This window comes from Leptopilina heterotoma, unplaced genomic scaffold (assembly GCF_015476425.1).
Source record: "Leptopilina heterotoma isolate Lh14 unplaced genomic scaffold, ASM1547642v1 Lhet_220, whole genome shotgun sequence".
In the NCBI taxonomy this organism is placed as follows: domain Eukaryota; kingdom Metazoa; phylum Arthropoda; class Insecta; order Hymenoptera; family Figitidae; genus Leptopilina; species Leptopilina heterotoma.
Window position 1 is genome coordinate 560414 of NW_025110938.1, and position 18911 is coordinate 579324.

At 22.1% G+C, this 18911-nt stretch overlaps 1 protein-coding gene across 1 annotated transcript in view; it reads left to right on the forward strand.

Annotated features, from left to right (window-relative positions):
• Nucleotides 1–3769: 3769 nt before the first annotated feature.
• The window catches only part of LOC122502075 (potassium channel subfamily T member 2), a 234450-nt gene continuing 219308 nt past the window's right edge, over nt 3770–18911 (forward strand). Inside the window, exons 1-2 of the mRNA XM_043611946.1 lie at nt 3770–3955; nt 8581–8935. Coding sequence (XP_043467881.1) covers nt 8835–8935 — 101 coding nt within the window. The 5' untranslated portion in view covers nt 3770–3955; nt 8581–8834. The remainder of the gene's footprint in view (nt 3956–8580; nt 8936–18911) is intronic.

Genomic DNA, 18911 nt, shown 5'->3' on the forward strand with positions numbered 1-18911 from the left:
ATTCAAAATAAAATTAAATTGAATTCCTGTCAAAAATTCTAATATTTTTGTAAATAATTGAATTCTTCCAAAGAATGTTAAAAAAAAACATTTTTTTAAATAATTGATTTTTTCGAGGAATTAAAATTAAATTTTTAAGAATAATTACATTTTTTGAGCAATTTCTGTAAAATAGTATTAAAAATAATTGAAATTCTGCAATGAATTTTATTATTTATAAAAATAATTGAATAGTTGCAAACAATTTTATTGAAATTTTCAAAAATAATTGAATAATTCCTCAAAAGAATTTTATTATATATGAAAATAATTGAATTCTTGCGAATGATTTTATTAAAATTTTTTCAAAACAATTGAATTTTAATAAAAAAATTAATTACTTTTACAAATAATTGAATTCTTCTGAAGAATATTAATATTTATGAAAATAATTGAATTATGCAAACAATTTTATTAAAATGCTTCAAAATAAATAAATTTTCGGAAATAATTTTGTTATTTATCTTTAATAATTGAATTCTTACAAAGAATTATTTACGTAAATAATTGAATTCTTGGGAAGAATTTTATTAAAATCAAAAAGAATAATTGAATTATTTCAAAAAAATTTTATTAAAATTGCTTTTAAAATAATTGATTTCTTTCGAACAATTTTATTAAAATATTTGAAAATAATTGAATTCCTGTGAAAAATTCTAATATTATTGTAAATAATTGAATTCTTCCAAAGAATATTAAGGAAAAACATTTTTTTAAATAATTGATTTTATCGAGGAATTGAAATTAAATTTTTAAGAATAATTACATTTTTTGAGCAATTCCTGTAAAATTGTATTAAAAGTAATTAAAAACGTGCGATAAATTTTATTATTTATGAAAATAATTGAATATTTGCAAAGAATTTTATTAAAATTTTTAAAAATAATCGAATTTTTGTGAAAATTTTGGTTATTTCTTAAAATAATTGAATTCTTGTGGAAAACTTTATTTATGAAAATAATTGAATTCTTGCAAACGATTTTATTAGAATTGTTTAAAATAATTGAATTTCCAAGAAAATATTTATTAGTTTAAAAAATAATTGAATTCTTGTGATGAATATTGTTATTTATGAAAATAATTGAATTTTGCAAAGAATTTTTTTTTAAAGTGACTAAAAACAATTGAATTTATAAGAATATTTTTGTTATTTATCTTTAATAGGTAATTGAATTCTTTCGAAAATTTATTTATGTAAATAATTGAATTCTTAGAAAGAATTTTATTAAAATCTGAAAGAATAATTGAATTATTTCAAAAAAATTTAATTAAAATTGTATTTAAAATAAATGATTTATTTCGAACAATTTTATTAAAATATTTGAAAATAATTGAATTCTTCCAAAGAATTAAAAAAAATATTTGTTAAATAATTGATTTTTTCGAAAAATCGAAATTGAATTTTTAAAAATAAGTACATTTTTTGAGCATTTTCTGTAAAATTTTATTAAAAATAATTGAAATCATGCGATGAATTTTATTAAAATTTTCAAAAAAAATTGAATTCCTGAATAGAATTTTATTATTGATGAAAATAGTTGAATTCTTGCGAACGATTTTATTAGAATTGTTTAAAATAATTGAATTTTCTAGAAAAAATGTATTACTTTTAAAAATAATTGAATTCTTGTGATAAATATTGTTATTTATAAAAATAATTGAATTTTTCGAAGAATTTTATTAAAATTTGCAAAAATAACGGAATTTCTAAAAAGAATTTTATTATTTATGAAAATAATTGAATTATTGTGAAAAATTGTATTAAAATGTTTAAAAAGAATTGAATTCTTGTCGAAAATTATTTTATTTGTGAAAATAATTAAATTCTTGCTAAGAATTTTATCAAAAATGTTTTTTAAAAATTGAATTTCCTTGAAAAATGATATTATTAGTGAAAGTAATTGAATTATTGTGAAATAATAATTGTTTAAAAATATTGTTAAATAATTGATTTTTTCGAAACTTTTTTTAAAAATTCTATTCTAAATTAATTGAATTCTTGTGGAAATTTTATTATTTATGAAAATAATTGAATTTTGGATGAATTTTATAAATTTTTTTTTTAAATAATGGAATTCTTTTGCAAAGTTTTATGAAAATACTAGATATTGAATATAATTGAATGTCGAATATTTTTTGAAAATAATTGAATCGTTTCAAAGAATTTGATTATAATTTTTGAGAATAGTTTTTTGATTGAAAATTATTTATTAATTATTTTAAATTTTTGATACCAAATTGAGACAAAAATGTTGCGAAGCAACGTTTTGATTCGTTTTTTGTCTCAATTTGATATTTTTAAAGAAAATGTATAAAAAAATATACGAATTTTTGAAATTAAAATATAAAATATACGTAATATGTAAAATTTAACATTGTACTCGTCCTGAGGGAAAATTATCTTCGAATCTTGCGAGAAATATTCGAAATGTTGTTTATGCGCAATATTGACATACAATATTTGGTTTCTATTTGTAAAGTGATAATTTCTTTTGTGTACATATACCACAAACGAGAAACTTGTAGAGTTAACCCTGATTACAAGGGTCCTTCACCGCGAGAGATCTTTCGTGTAGTGACTTTGGTGTGTTGTGGTGGGCGTCGACGTCGGAACGTCGTTCTACAGAAAAGGATCATTGAAACGCGAGACGTCGACGTGTTCACCTCGCGGCGTTGCCCAATGCAGGGTGAAACGCACGTGCACTATTTTTTTGTTTGTTATTTTTTTCAAATTTTCATTTTTCTTTAAACAATGGAACAAATTCATGTGACACGTGTTAAATTAATTCCCCTAACGCAAGTTAATTAATTTTTTTTATACATAAATTCCCAAGTGCTTCAAAAATTATTATCGAAAGTGCAAAAATATTTTTACATAAAAATTTTACATTTAAACATAACATAACAAAATAAATTCACTTCCGATAAATTGGAAATTTATTTCATTTTTTTATTCATTAATTTCGTTCATTTAAATTCAGTTCAATTTCTTTCATTTCGATTCGAAAACCTTAATTTTTTTTTAATTTACCTCATGTCTGGATTTAAACAGTTTTTTTAATTTTATTTTTTATTTTACATTAATTGTACGTTTTGTGGTGACAAATTTCTGTTTATATCAAATCTTGACGTTGACAATTGTGACTGTTTAATTTTAAAGTTAATTTTTAGTTTTAAAATTTAAATGTTAAATTTTATTTTTTATTAATTGTGCCTACGTTTTGATAATATTTTTGTTTGTCGAATCGTGAAAATTGAAATTGAAAAATTTCGATAATTTAAAATTTATTCAAAAAGTTGTTGATTTATTTCATGTCCTTATTTTCCTTTTTTTTCTTTTATTCGCTTTCGTTGGTTTAATTTTTTGAAAAATAATTTTATACAAATTTTAAAAGAGAAATCATATTTTATTTTCATAATTGTATCAATATAAAATATGTTTTATATTGTATACACATTTTTAGAATATTTATAAAAATTTATAATGCCTAAATTGAAAGTGAACATCGTTGATGCACCATCAAAAAGTTTTATATTCTTTGCGACTGTTAATTTATCATCGTTTTTTATCGCTATAACTTTTAATAAAAAAAAAATAAAAATTTGAATGAATTTTAAACATAATAATAATAGCAAGAATAACAAATAAATAATAAATAGTAAAAATAATAAATAAATAATAAATGGTAAAAATAATAAATAAATAAATAATAAATGGTAAAAATAATAAATAAAGAACAAAAATAATAAATAATAAATAAAAAAATAATAACGATAAATAACAGTAAGAATAATAATATTAATAATAAGAACTGAATAATCAAAAGTGAATTGTGTGTCCAATCAACTAACCTGTGTGGAAAAAAGTGTCGACAATTTGTGTAAAATGAATACGAATTTCCAAAAAAGAAAACGAGTAAGAACAGCTGGAATAAAAAAACCCCTTTTAACATTTAAGCTAGAATTCAAAATTTACACTCACAATCCAAGTTTATATAAAAATTGAAATTCAAATCACAATGTTTTGTATATCGTTTTAATTTTTCTTTTTCGAAAAAAACTATATTTTACAAATGTACTTTTTAAATCCCAAGGCGAACGATCGTGTTTTTTTTTTCAAAGGGAAATTTTTGTCAAATATTTGAATAGTTTATCCGAAAGCAATAGGGTGGAGAGAGCAGATGTTTCGAAACGTTTCTTTTTTGCAATGCTAAGTTTCAAAAATTCGTAATATTCGAAGAAAGAAATTGAATAAATTTGACACAATTACATGAAAAAAAGTTCAAAACAGTTCAAAAGAAGAATCAACTAAAAGAAATAAAAAGAGAAGAAAATCTCGAATATACGAATTGAAAAGAACTGATATTTAAAAAAAATAATAACTTCATCATGCAATCTATGTTCTCCTATAATTACATTCAAATTCAAAGCTTGTACATTAGACAGCTTACTTGTGATAGTAATTTACACCTTAATCACGATCCTGCCTTCCAATTTACACATGTGTATATAATTATATAGAGAATAGAAATTTCATTAAAATTTCTTTTGTTTAATCCCCCACTCTCAGACTCTCCTAGAGACTCCTAGATTTACAGGATAATTGAAAATTATAAATTTAATAAATCGTAAAACTTTCATAATAAGTAATTTTTTAATTTTTCAATTTTTAATTTCTTAAGTTTTTTTAATTTTTAATTTTTAATTTTTAATTTCTTAAGTTTTTAATTTTTAATTTCTTAATTTTTAATTTTTAATTTTTAATTTTTAATTTTTAATTTTTAATTTCTTAATTTTTAATTTTTAATTTCTTAATTTTTAATTTTTAATTTTTATTTTTAATTTTTAATTTTTAATTTTTAATTTTTAATTTCTTAAGTTTTTAATTTTTAATTTCTTAATTTTTAATTTTTAATTTTTAATTTTTACTTTTTAATTTTTCCAATTTTTGAATAGATATAAAGAGCTCATAATGTTTTAATAATTACAAGAATAATAAGATGTATCGACTTTAGATAAATATTTATTATTAATTTATTATTTCGTTAAAAGGTTTTTAATTCCTTTTCCTGAAAAATTTTGCGCTTATTTTTAGCTCAAAATTATTATGAGCAGGCGATAAATAGATGCAATTTATGCTATAAATAAATCAAATAAAAAAATTTTTTTTAGGTCGAACTCTATTTTATTTCGTAGAAAAATGTACTTTTATATATAATAAAAATATGTATTTGAAACGTAAAAGTATCGACGAAATATAATGGGAGTCGATAACCCATATGCTTTCATCGCACTTAATGTTTCTCTTCAAGTCATTTTAATGTAATTAATTTCATTTCTGTTTCATCTTTTTCACACTTATTATTTTTTTTCAACTAGAGAATTTTTTTTTTAAAGAAAAATCCTTTAGAAAATTATTTTTTTAATATAATATTTAATAATGTAGTGAAACCTGTCGGAATTTTAATTTTTTAAATTTTTAAAATTTTTTTATACAGTAAACAAATCTGGAAAAATTGTTTTATAATTTAATTTTGTAATATTTTTAATTTTTACAGTTTTCTGGAACTCTGGGAAAATAGTTGTTGTTGAGCGTTTTTTAATAGAAAAAAATTTTTTAGAGTTGCATTCTGCCAGGTTTGACTCTAACATAATAATTAACAACAATAATAATATTATAATTTATTTTTATTTATTTATTTATTTACATAATATACGGGTAATAATTAATAATAACAATAATAATAATTACAACAATATATATCGTAAAAATATCTTCAGGATTTATAGTTTTTCATGTGAAGAAAAATAATTTTTATTTATTTATTTTTTTTATAGTCAATAATATTATATTTGTTATTTTATTTAGTTTTTCAAGTTCATATTATTGTTCAACATTTAATTTTTCTGAAATTATTTTACAAAATTCTAGATAAAAAGAATTCTGAAAAAAAATTTTTAATTTAACTTGTAGTTTTAATTTTCTAGTTTTTAAAAATTAAATTAAAACTTCTTTTTTACTTCTTTCATTTAAAAGGGAGATATCAAATTTATTTTACATTGAAGTGAAATATTCTCAGTTTGAGGAATGATGAAAATAATGTAAAGTTTTTTGAAATTTTTTCTTTTTCCAATTTTTATAATGACAGCAAAAAAACTTTTTCAAGTGAATTAAAATCGAGTTAATAAACTTTGTATCTAAAAGGAAACGACTTTAAGTATAAAATTCTTTGATTTCGTTATATACATGTATATTTTATTTTAAATCAAAGGAACTTGAATAAGTAATTAGTTAATGAGAAGAAAACATCAATGCCATGGACTTTAAAAGCTTGGAATTAAATGGAAAAAGGGGAGTGTTGCGTGGGTGTTGGAATATTTGCGAAACTCACCCTCGCGATTAAATTGTAGAAAATATTATGGGCGCAGGTTCCTGAAGGTATGCCTTTGGGGCGTTCTTCAGTTATATAAATTAACTTCTTTTTTTTTGTAATACTAATTTACAATTTGATTACTCTTCTTCTTTTTCTTTTCCCTCCTCATCTTTAATTTTTTTCTCTTCTTTTTTTCTTTTCTTCTTTTTACTCTTCTTTGTTACATTTTTCTACGTTTTTCCTGTCTTTCCTCTTCTTCTTTGATTTTATTCTTCTTTTTGATTTGCTTCTCTTCTTTTTGCTCTTCTTTTTGTTCATTTCTTCTTCGTTTTTTCTTTTCTTTATTCTTCTTCGATTTTATTCTCTTTGCTTTTCTTTTTTTTTGCTCTTTTTTTCATTTCTTCTTTGATTTCTCTTTTCTTTATTCTTCTTCGATTTTATTCTCTTGGATTTTCTTCTTTTTGCTCTTCTTTTTTTCATTTCTTCTTCGTTTTTTCTTTTCTTTATTCTTCATTGATTTTATTCTCTTTGCTTTTCTTCTTTTTGTTCTTTTTTATCATTTCTTCTTCGTTTTCTCTCTTCTTTTTTGGCATTTCTTCTTCGCTTTTTTTGCGTCTTCTTTCTCTCTTTTTATTCTTCTTTTGCTCTTCTTTTTTTAAATTTCTTCTTCCTTTTTTTCTATTTTTTCATATCTTCTTTGTTTTTTCTTTTCTCTATTCTTCTTCGATTTTATTCTCTTTGCTTTTTTTCGTTTCTTTCTTTTTTTCATTTCTTCTTCAATTTTATTCTGTTTGCTTTTCTTCTTTTTGTTCTTTTTTTCATTTCTTCTTCGTTTTTTCTTTTCTTTATTCTTCTTCAATTTTATTCTTCTATTTACTCTTTTTCTTCCATTTCTTCTTTTTGCTCTTCTATTTTGTCATTTCTTCATCGCTTTTTTTCTTTTGCTTCTTCTTCTTTTTTATTCTTCCTTTGCTCTTCTTTTTTCCATTTCTTCTTCGCTTTTTATCTTTTCTTTCTTCTTCTTCTATTAAATTTTTTTCTTTGCTCTTTTTTCATTTTTTCCTCTTTTTTTTTGTTTGTTGCTTTTCTCTTTTAAACGAGTATTTATTTTTTTCAATTAGAATTTAAGAATCCAAAGGGTATATCGATCCAGTAGAACACAAAATAATACACTGCCCCTGCGGGACATAAATTTCCACACTAAAAAGCATTTTACGACACGAGATTACTGGAAAAACAAACTATTAGCAGAAAACAGATGTTACATATATGAAGAGAAAATTTTTTCCTCATTTTTATTTATTGAAATTTTCACAGTTTATTCCACTTTTAACAATTCGAAATTGTCAATAAGTGTCCAACTTAAATTATTATTATTATTATCAGTATTATTGTCATCATTATTATTAAAAAAAAAAAAAAAAAAAAAAAATCTTTATCATTATTATTAACATTTTACTTAATATAATTATAACTATTATTTTTATCATTTTATTACTATTCTTTTTATTTCTGTTAACACATTAGAAATAAAAATTCCAAATTAAAAAAAATCTATTGTTAGTTCGAATAAAAAAAATTTCATTTAGAGCAAAAGGTTAAAATTAAAATTAGATTGTAATCTTTCTTTTTCCTACAAAATATGACACTTGAATTACAAAAGAAAGGAATATTTTGTAATTCGCAGTTGTATATTTTTAAATCGCGTTTCTCGCTCTTAGAAAATAGTATACCTGCTTGTCGTCTTGGGATTTTATGAAGTAGTGAATCTTTTTTTCTCAGCATATAATTTGAAATACTCTTGGAGGGCTTTTGAAATGCTTTACGATTGTACTTAAAAGCTTGAAGAGAGCTGTGGAAAACTTTAAGTCCATGTATGAAACTTGCTTTTCAATTCCTTTATATATATATACATACATACATTGTTGACTATGCGACTATTCTTTAGACTAGAAAAAAATTTTTTTTTCACAAAATAAAAAAGTGTTTAGAGAATATAATTTTCTTCTAAATTTTCCCTATTATCTTCTTTCATGTAATATATATATACTTACATTTTATGTTTTGTTCCCGAAAATTTTATTCCTTCCGTTTCATCTAAATGTCAAGTGTTGCAAAAAGAAATCTTATGATTTTTTTTTTTAAATTTGTGGGAAAATTTTTTCAGTTTTTATACAGCGAATTTTAATCATATTCCAAAATGAAAAAAAAGGTGAACTTTTTATACGAAGAGAATATTTTTAATTTCTACGAAGTGTTCGGTGAAAAATCGAAATGAGTAAATCAAAATAGTTTTTTTTTACATAAATGAAAATTTACTTTTCGTAGAATTATATATGTAAAAGTGTGAAGAAATTGTAAATTGAAAAGTTAATTAGTAAATATGAGTAAAGTTTGGATTAGTTCAGTCAAAAATTGAAGATGAATGAACCTGATCCTTGTCTTCCTTTGATTCTGCCACCAAGATATCGTCTTCGAGACCTCATCCTAGGAGATTACGCTTTTAATGACGATGGTGAACGGTAAGTTGAACAAACTCCTATAATTACTACAAAGTTCTAATTATAAACCTTGTGACGAAAATAAATTTCAATTTCTCATTGATGAAATAGTTCCCTATTTTTCCCCCTTTTTTCCCCCTATTTTTTCAGTCAATAATAATTACACTTTTTTATGAAAAGAAAAATACTAAAATTATAATTTTGTAATTCTTACTATTTTCAGTAAACTAATAAAAATGTATATTAAACATTGACACAAAAAAAAAATTATTCTCCATTTCTGAAGAATTTTTTTTTTTCTCGACAAATATTTACTTTTTGTTCTTTTTAGAACAAGATGATTAATTAGCATATAGGAAAAAGTTAACGCTATTTTTCAACTTTTTAATTATAGATAAAATTTTTATGTTTTTAACCACAAGCAATATTTCCCCTATTTTGTTAGCTGAGTATCGATAAAAAATGAAAGCTCGTTATTTCTTTTCGATGAGAGTGAGATAACGATGCTTGCTCGGCGGAGCTTACTATTCTCGTTATTATTCTCGTCAGATGGTGTGAGATGATAATTGGAATACTTTAAGCACTAGATCATTTAATTATCGATTTGATAAAAGGGAAAAAAAATTGTCAAATTTTTCCTTTCAAAATAAATATTTCAAATTTTATCACCGCAAATATTGTTCTTTTTTCGGTTCATTACTCTTTTTTATTAAATAAATTATTTCGACCGTATTTAGAGAAAAAAATTAATTTAATTATGTATTTCATTCGAAAATATTTTCTTATTTTCTTGAAATTATTTTTATGAAAATTAATTTTAAAAAAAATTAATGAAAATCAACTTTAAAAAAATTAACTTTAAAAATTTACTTTAAAAATTAATTTCAAGAAAAAAATAAGAAAAATAAGAAAAATAATAAATAAATAATAATAAAAATAAAAAATAAAAAAATTAATGTTAAGAAAATTAATAATAAAAAAATTAATATTTAGAAAGTTAAAATTAAGAAAATTAATTTCAAGAAAATTAATGAGAAAAAAATTAATTTTAAGAAAATTATTAATAAAAAAATTAATATTAAGAAAGTTAATATTAGGAAAATTCATTTTAAGAAAATTAATAATAAGAAAATTAACAAGTTAATCTTAAGAGAATTCATATTGAATTGAAATAAATATTAAACAGTTAATATTCAATTTTGAAAAAAAATGTTTATTCCCCCTTGTTTAAAAAATTCAGTTATTTTTCAATCTTTCTCCAAGTCTTACAACTACTTTCTTATGCTGCAAACGTTTTATCCATAAATATTAAATATCTCCTTGAAATGACCTCAATCATTTTTCTCCTAACTTATTTTACATAAAAAATGAAAAGGAATTATCTACTTTAAAAAAAAAAATTTCCTAAACCACTAGGAGTCAATTAAATGATTTTTTTTCCCAATTTCTAGTTATAGTCCTTTTTTTTTAATTAACACAAGTGTGGATTTTATTAAACAGAAAATTCAATGGACTTTCTTTATTAAAACGAAAAACTAAAATATTGAATTTTCATCAATAAAAAAAATTCACAAAATAGGAATCTACTTTTTTATGGGATTCAATTTTTTGTTTGTTTTTTTTCCAAACTTTTGTTTAAACTTTTTGTAAACAAAACTTTTTTGTATTATTGGATGAAATATAAATTTTTTAGCACGAAATAATTTAATTAACTTTGTCAATTTTTTTTATTGTCTCGCATCGTATAAAGTTAACTGCATAAAAAAAAAAATTTCCGTCGATATCAAAATTATTTTAGAGAGAGTATAATGCAAATTATTTGAGGATTAGGGAATTGAATTTAGAGATGTACCACAAGATAAACTGAATTTCAATTGAGTTTGATTAAGAGAATTAAGGCACTGAATTTTAATGAATCATTCAATTATTCATTTATATAGAGGCGAAATTCAATTTTTCATAATACAAAACTCGAGAGCTATAATCCTTGTGAAAATTGAAATATTATATACAATAATTCCAGAGTAATTACATTTTAATAAGTTATTTAGTAATATTATTTCTCGTAAATTATTATTTAATTGAGTGGAAATATTCTATACTATTAAAATTTTAATTAATTCCCAAATTTGCAAACTTGCATCGATTGAATTTAAAAACAAAACAAATACGTTTTTTTCAACAAAAAGAACTAAAAAAATTAAAAAAGTCCAAGTTTTAATTACAATTATTGTTGTTAAGTAGACAAAGATTAATATTTTAATTTTCAAACGAAAGACTAAAAGCTACTGTTATTTTAAATTTTTAATAGGTTAAGAAGTAACTTTAAAACTATTCTTCAAATCTTTTTTAAATCTTTTTTAAAACTTTTTTCAAACTTTTTTAAATGACAGAATTAATATTGATTTAAAACAAAGCTAATTGAGTTGACTTTTCTTTTCAGTAAAAAATTATTTTCTATTTTCATTATAATTATTACAATGAAAGAATTGTTTTAGAAAATAAATATCATTTGCCATTTCCAATTGCTTCAAGAGCTCCTATTCTGTTGATCACAGAGAGTTAGAAATTCAACTGCCTGACACATTAAACTCTGTTTGTAATTTCCGTCTCTTTTGATATCAGAGAATCATGATTTCTACTTATAGATCCTAGAACGCAAAACTAGAAATTATTTGAATAAATTTTCGTCTATTGTGTCTCAATATTCATCACAGATAATCGTAGGCGTAGGTACAAAAAAAAACATTCAATTTAATTTAGTTTAAAATTATATTTATTTATTTTCTCATTTTATAATAAAATAATATTAAAAATTAGAAAATTAAAAAAAAAATAATTATTTTATATTATAAAAATATTGTTACTGTCACTTCTTCAAAATTATTTTAATATTCAATTTCAATTATTATATAAAATTTTAACTAAAATTCATTTTTAAATAAATTTTTATTAGAAAATTCTACTAGAATTCAATTATTTAATTAGAAAAGTATTTTATTTATTGAATACTTGAATTCTTGAAATTTAATTCGTATAAGGAATTTTATTAACAAATTTTTAAGTAATTGTATTCTTTTGACGAATTTTAAGAAAATTTTTTATAATAGTTACATTTTTCAAGGAATTCGATAAAAATTGCATTAAAAATAATTGTAATTGTGCGATGAATTTTATTATTTATGAAAATAATTGAATTATTCAGAAGAAATTTATTACTTTCAAAAATAATTGAATTCTTTTGATGAATATTGTTATTTATGAAAATAATTCAATTTAGCGAAGAATTTTATTAAAATGCCTCAAAATAATTGAATTTTCGCGAATATTTTTGTTTTTTATCTTTAATAATTGAATTCTTTCGAAGAATTATTTATGTAAATAATTGAATTCTTGGGAAGAAATTTATTTAAATCTAAAAGAATAATTGAATCATGTACAAAAAATTTAATTAAAATATTTGAAAATTATTGAATTCCTGTGAAATTTCTAATATCTTTGTAAATAATTGATTTTTCCGAAGAATTGAAATTGAATTTTTAAGAATAATTACATTTTTTGAGCAATTCTTGTAAAATTGTATTAAAAATAATTGAAATCCTGTGATGAATTTTATTATTTATGAAAATAATTGAATATTTGCAAAGAATTTTATTAAGATGTTTAAAAAAATTTAATTTTTGTGAAAATTTTGGTTATTTCTTAAAATAATTGAATTCTTGTGGAAAACTTTATTTATGAAAATAATTGAATTCTTGCAAACGATTTTATTAGAATTGTTTAAAATAATTGAATTTCCAAGAAAAAATTTATTAGTTTAAAAATAAAGTATTAAAAATAATTGAAATCCTGTGATAAATTTTATTATTTATGAAAATAATTAAATAGTTGCAAAAAATTTTATTAAAATTTTTAAAAATAATTGAATTTTATTATTTATGAAAGTAATTGAATTTCTGCTAAAAATTTTATTAAAATGTTTAGAAAGAATTGAATTTCTGTGAAAAAATTTATTTCTTTTAAAAGTAATTGAATTTTATTTATGAAAATAATTGAATTTTGCAAACTATTTTATTAATATGCCTTAAAAAATAATTGAATTATTAAGAAGAAACTTATAAAAAAAATTTAAATAATTGAATTCTTGTGAAATTTTTACTATTTATGAAAATAATTGAAATTTTGACAAGAATTTTATTAAAATTTTTGAAAATAATTAAATTTTGAATAAGAATTTTATTATTTAGACAGATAATAACTTGGACTTCTTTAAAGTTTCTTATTAAATTCATTGAAAATTGAAATTTTATAAAGTTTTAAATTGAAACCGTTTGAAGTTCATTTATTTATGAAAATTGTAAATGAAAATAAAAAAATTAATATTTTTTAATAAATTAAATATAAATTTCACCTTTTTGAATAAAATTATTCTAAAAAATTCTCTAAAATAATATTTAATGGACTGATGGCGCGCGTCAAATATAGAAAAGATATTTTTAGATATTTGCTCTCTCTCTCTTATATTCGCCGCATTTCAAATAGATACCGCATCATATTCTAAAAAAATTCAAAGGCATTATACATAATAGATTACGGAATAAAGGATAAATTGAAAAGTGTGAAAAAGACGCTCTATTGAGACTGAATCGAGTGAATAAAATGGCAAATCGATCCGCAAAAAGCGAGATGAGAAAAATAAATAAAATATTTCTTCAAATAAGAAAAAAAAACGATAAATGAATATTTTTTAAATAAATCACGTCTTTCCGGACAAATTGCTTTTTTTGTATTTTTATTACAACACCCATTGATTACGCAGTCTTTTCGCCAATTTCTGACTTTACATTTTTTTCACATTCAACGTTTACATATATATATGTAAAAGAAAATATATACTAAAAAAATATATACTATATACATTTATTCATACTGTGTCAATAATTTCCTGTTACAATATATAGAGTTTATTACAATAAACATGAAAATGGCATTTATTTATTGTTTTGTATCACGTATAGCAAACGAGGCATCCAAAGTGAATAAATCCATTTATTCGAGTGGCAGATGTGAAATTTTCATCATTTGTCGCTTGTTTCAGTGGTTGAACAAAAATAATTTTTCTGTGAAATTCGCAAGTGATGTGAAAGCTATTTTTTTAATAGTTTTTTTTTATGCGTTACTATAGAGAGTTTTCGATTATTATTAATGGGAAACAAATTTGATTGAAAAATTTTATTTTACTGGAATAGAGAATTATTTTTAATTGAAATAATAATTTAATTGAATTTCGTAATTTCTTCGAGACAAAAAGTACTTTATTTTAAAAAACTTGCTGGAGAAAGTTATAAGTAGAAAAGTCAATACTATGTCAGACTAAAAATGGGATGTTATTCTTGGGTTGAAGTAGTAAAAATCAGTTATAGTCAGACAAAGTTCATTTAAGTTTTTTAGTTTATTAATTAGTATGAAAGAAGTATTTCTCTAACTTTACTTGCGAATTATATAAAGCAGTGAAAGTCGATACTAGTCAGAATAGAAAGTAATTAAATTTTTGTAAGTTGAAGTAGTAGAAATCACTTATAGTCAGACAAAACTCATTTAACTTTTTAAATTTATTAATTTATATTATTTATTAATTTATACTAGAAAAGTATTTTTTTAATTCACTTGAAAATAATATAAGAGTAGAAAGTCAATTTTTTAATAGCTTTTAAAAAGAAAAATATTTTTTAAAAATTTAAAGTAGTACAAGTCACTTATAGTCAGACAAAACTTCTTTAACTTTAACTCATCTTCATTTTATTCATATTGTCAGTAGATAACGCTTTTAAAATCAAACAAATTCTCTAAATTCTATCTTATATTATTTTCAGTAGTATAAGTCAATATTAGTCAGACATAAAATCGTCAAATTCATGTTTAATTTCTAGTAGTAAGAAATAGCTTCAGTATTTTTTTTTTATTTGCAATTAAAGTAGGTAAGGATACTTTTAGTCAGACAAATCGACTAAAATCCTTTTCTATATTGCTTTCAGTAGTGTAAGTCAATACAAGTCAGACTAAAAATAAGATTATATTTTTAATTTCAAGTAGTAAAAATTATTTATAGTCAGACAAAACTCCTTTAAGTTTTTAGTTTATTAATTAGTACGAGACAAGAATTTAATATTTTACTTGAGAAAAATATAAGTAGTAACAGCCATTATTAGTCAGACTAAAAATGAGATGTTATTTTTAGAGGTTGAAGTAGTAAAAATCATTTATAGTCAGATAAAATTCATTTAGTTTTTTAGTTTATTAATTAGTATAAGAGAAGTACTTTTTTTCAACTTCCTTGAGAATTATATAAAATAGTGAAAGTCGATAAAAGTCAGACTAAAAAGTTTTTCCATTTTTTTTAAAGTTGAAGTAGTAAAAATCACTTATAGTCAGACCAAACTTATTGAAATTTTTTAATTTACAAACTTATACTAGACAAATCATTTTTTAATGCACTTGAAAAAGATATAAGTGGAGAAAGTCAATTTTTTAATGGAATTAAAAAAGAAAAATGCTTTTTTTAAATGTTAAGTAGTACAAAGCACTCATAGTCAGACAAAGCTTCTCTGATATCAACTTTAACTTTTTATCATTTATATTGTTAGTAGATAACGCTTTTAAAACCAGACAAATGGTCTAAATTCTATCTTATATTTTCTAAGTAGTAAAAGTCAATATTAGTCAGACAAAAATTGTAAATTAAATGTTTAATACATGGAAGCAAAAAATAGCTTTAGTGTTATTTTTCTTTTTATAGTTTAAGTAGATAAAGATACTCTTAGTCAGACAACTGGATTAAAATCTTTTCAATATTGCTTTCAGTAGTATAAGTCAATATTAGTCAGCCAAAAAATGGTAAAATTAATGTTTAATATACATTACAAAAAAAAATAACTTCTGTTCTGTTTTTTAATTGCAATTTCAGTAGGTAACACTTTTAAAACCTTAGAAATTGTCAAAAAAAATTTTGTACATTATTTTCAATAGTAAAAGTCAATATAAGTCAGCCAAGAATTGTAAAATTAATGTTTAACTTCTAATAGGAAGAAATAGCTTCAGTATTGTTTTTTTATTTGTAATTTAAGTGGATAAAGATACTTTTAGTCAGACAACTTGACTTAACTCTTTTAAATATTGCTTTCAGTAGTATAAGTCAATATTAGTCCGACAAAAAATGGTAAAATTAATGTTTAATTTCTAGTAGTAAGAAATAGCTTCAGAATTGTTATTTTTATTTCTAATTTGAGTAGATAACGCTTTTAAAAACAGACAAATTGTCCAAATTTTTTTTGTACATTGTTTTCAGTAGTATAAGTCAATATTAGTCAGACAAAAAATGGTAAAATTAATGTTTAATTTCTAGTAGTAAGAAATAAGTTCAGTATTCTTTTTTTATTTGCAGTTTAAGTAGGTAAGGATACTTTTAGTCAGACAAATCGGCTAAAATCCTTTTCTAAATTACTTTTCAGTACTATAAGTCGATATAAGTCAGCCAAGAATTGTAAAATGTTTAAGTTCGAATAAAAAGAAACAGAATCAGTAAAACAGATTTTTGAAGGTATTTTTTTCGTTTTTCTAGTAGTAAGAGGCAATATTTTCCAGACCAAAATAAGCGTGAATTTTTTATATATATTCTAGTAGTAAATACCAGTTATGGTCAAACCTAATATTAAAATTTCTTTATTTATATGATTAATAATGTAAAAACATACTTTGAGTCTGACAAATTGTCTAAATCCCTTTCCACATTCATCTCAGTGGTGTAAATCAATATTAGTCCAGACGAAGAGATAGTAGAAAAAATCTCTTCTAGTCAGACAAATTGTTTTTAATCCCTATTACTTTGATTTTACCAAAATAATCTCAATTTTTCTCCGTCACAATTTTATATATCGTTCATTATTAATTGAATTTTAGTGGTAAGGATCAATTTCAGTCAGACAACATAACACGTTTCTAATCCATGTGATATTTCAATTAGTAGCACAAGTCAGCTTGTGTCAGACAAAAATTAACGAAAAAATTTATATCACAGTGAATTAAAAGTATATTTATCGTATTTAAAAGTATATTTAGATAGTAATCATTTTTCGATATTGTTTAATAGTAGAAGACTGTATTAGTTAGACAGAAAATATCTATTAAGAATGTAGTAGAAAAATCAGTAACAGTCAGCCTAATCGTAAATATTTTACGTTATAATTTAGTTATAATTTAGTAGTCTGTATAAATTATTATGTAGAGAAAAATTTCAAACTAATAGTCTATGATGCAGTAGTATAAATCATTTCTAATCAGACGGAACATTGTAGTTTATGTTTCAGTAGAAACGACCAGTTTGAGTCAGACATAAGTATCTTGATTCCAGTAACTATTTGCTACTGATAAAAATCAGTAGACTAGTTCTAGTGAGCCATGATTTTTTGGAGCCTTTTTCAACATCTTTTTCAGTAGTATAAGTCAATATTATTCAGACTGAATTTATTCACTCCTTTCAGTAATAAAAATATTTTTTTCCATTGAATTTTTAACTATTTTAATTTCTGCAAATATCAGTAGATTATTTTAATTTTCGTCAGACATTTTATTAATATTTAAACAACTTTGGATCTTTTTCAGTAGTAAAGGTCAATGATCTTTACTACTGAAAATCAGTAAGACGAGTTTTTTTTTAATGTTTCCGCAAAATATTTACAGTTGTAAAAGTGTAAAATATTTTTTAGAAAGGAAAATATTTACAGTCAGACAAAAATTAAAACGTTCTTACTAAAAAATTTTTTTGGTTATTAGTTATTTTTTCAAAATAATTTTCCCTCCTTTTGCCTATAATTTTATATATTCGTTAAAATTTTAGTTTTCTTATCGTTTGGTTCACTTTCTTCTGAAATTCACTGGACCGAAATAATTGTGGTAACCTCCTCTTCTGTGTTGCATTTGAACTCTTAAATTTACGCAATTATCACTCTCCTCGTTAATATCCTCAATGTTCAAAGGTCCCAGACCAACAACATTTACACTGTTGCTGACACCGCAGAAACCTCGACTCGACGTTCATCTTTTTCCTGGCAATTCTCTCCTCCTCCTATTACAATAATCCGTGAAACTACAAGAAGTAGGTCACCCTCAAAATCCAAAGTGTGCCTATTAGCGCAGAACTTTCCAGGGCTCGTGTAGTGCGATCCACCATTTTCCACCTGCCACACAAGGATACTCGATAAATTGGAATCCATTCCTTACTTTTCTTGGTTTTGGTCCAACTGAACTTTGTACTTCATAAATTAAATTTGAAATAGAAATTAAAAATTTAAAATTAAAAATTAAAAATAAAAAATAAAAAATTAGAAATTAGATATTTATTTTATATTAGTTTTAATAGAAATTAAATATTTTTCAATTACTAAAACAAGACAACAATTTATTGTAATATCAATTAAGTAGACAAAAGCCAGCAGTTATCAAATTGTTGAATGGAATAAAAAGTGGTGTCAATAATTACGAGAGATTATTTTAATGTCATTGACATGAAAAAGCGAGGCATGAGAAAAGAAAAACTGCTGACGATAAATTACACAAAACAAAAGAACATGTCTTTGCTTTAATAAAAGCGAGTCTTTAAGGCACATGTCACGTGATTATTACGCTCTCATTCACATTTCAAAGGGTCTGAACGATGATGATGATGATCTACTATCAAAAAAAAAAAAAAAAAATTTTGAAGATGTTGTCGATGTCACTTTTAGCAGTAATATAGACATGCTCTTCTTTTGTATAATAGATGAAAAGCAAATTAAAAGTGGGTGCTTTTTTTCAAACATATTATATCGAAAGTTACATTGCTGATGATAAAAATTTCTCTTGGCATTGTCTTATTTCGCGCAGAAGCTGAGGGTCACACTTGACACAATTAATATCGACCGTACTTTCTATTTTTGCCATTTGTCGCACGACGTGTCATCAG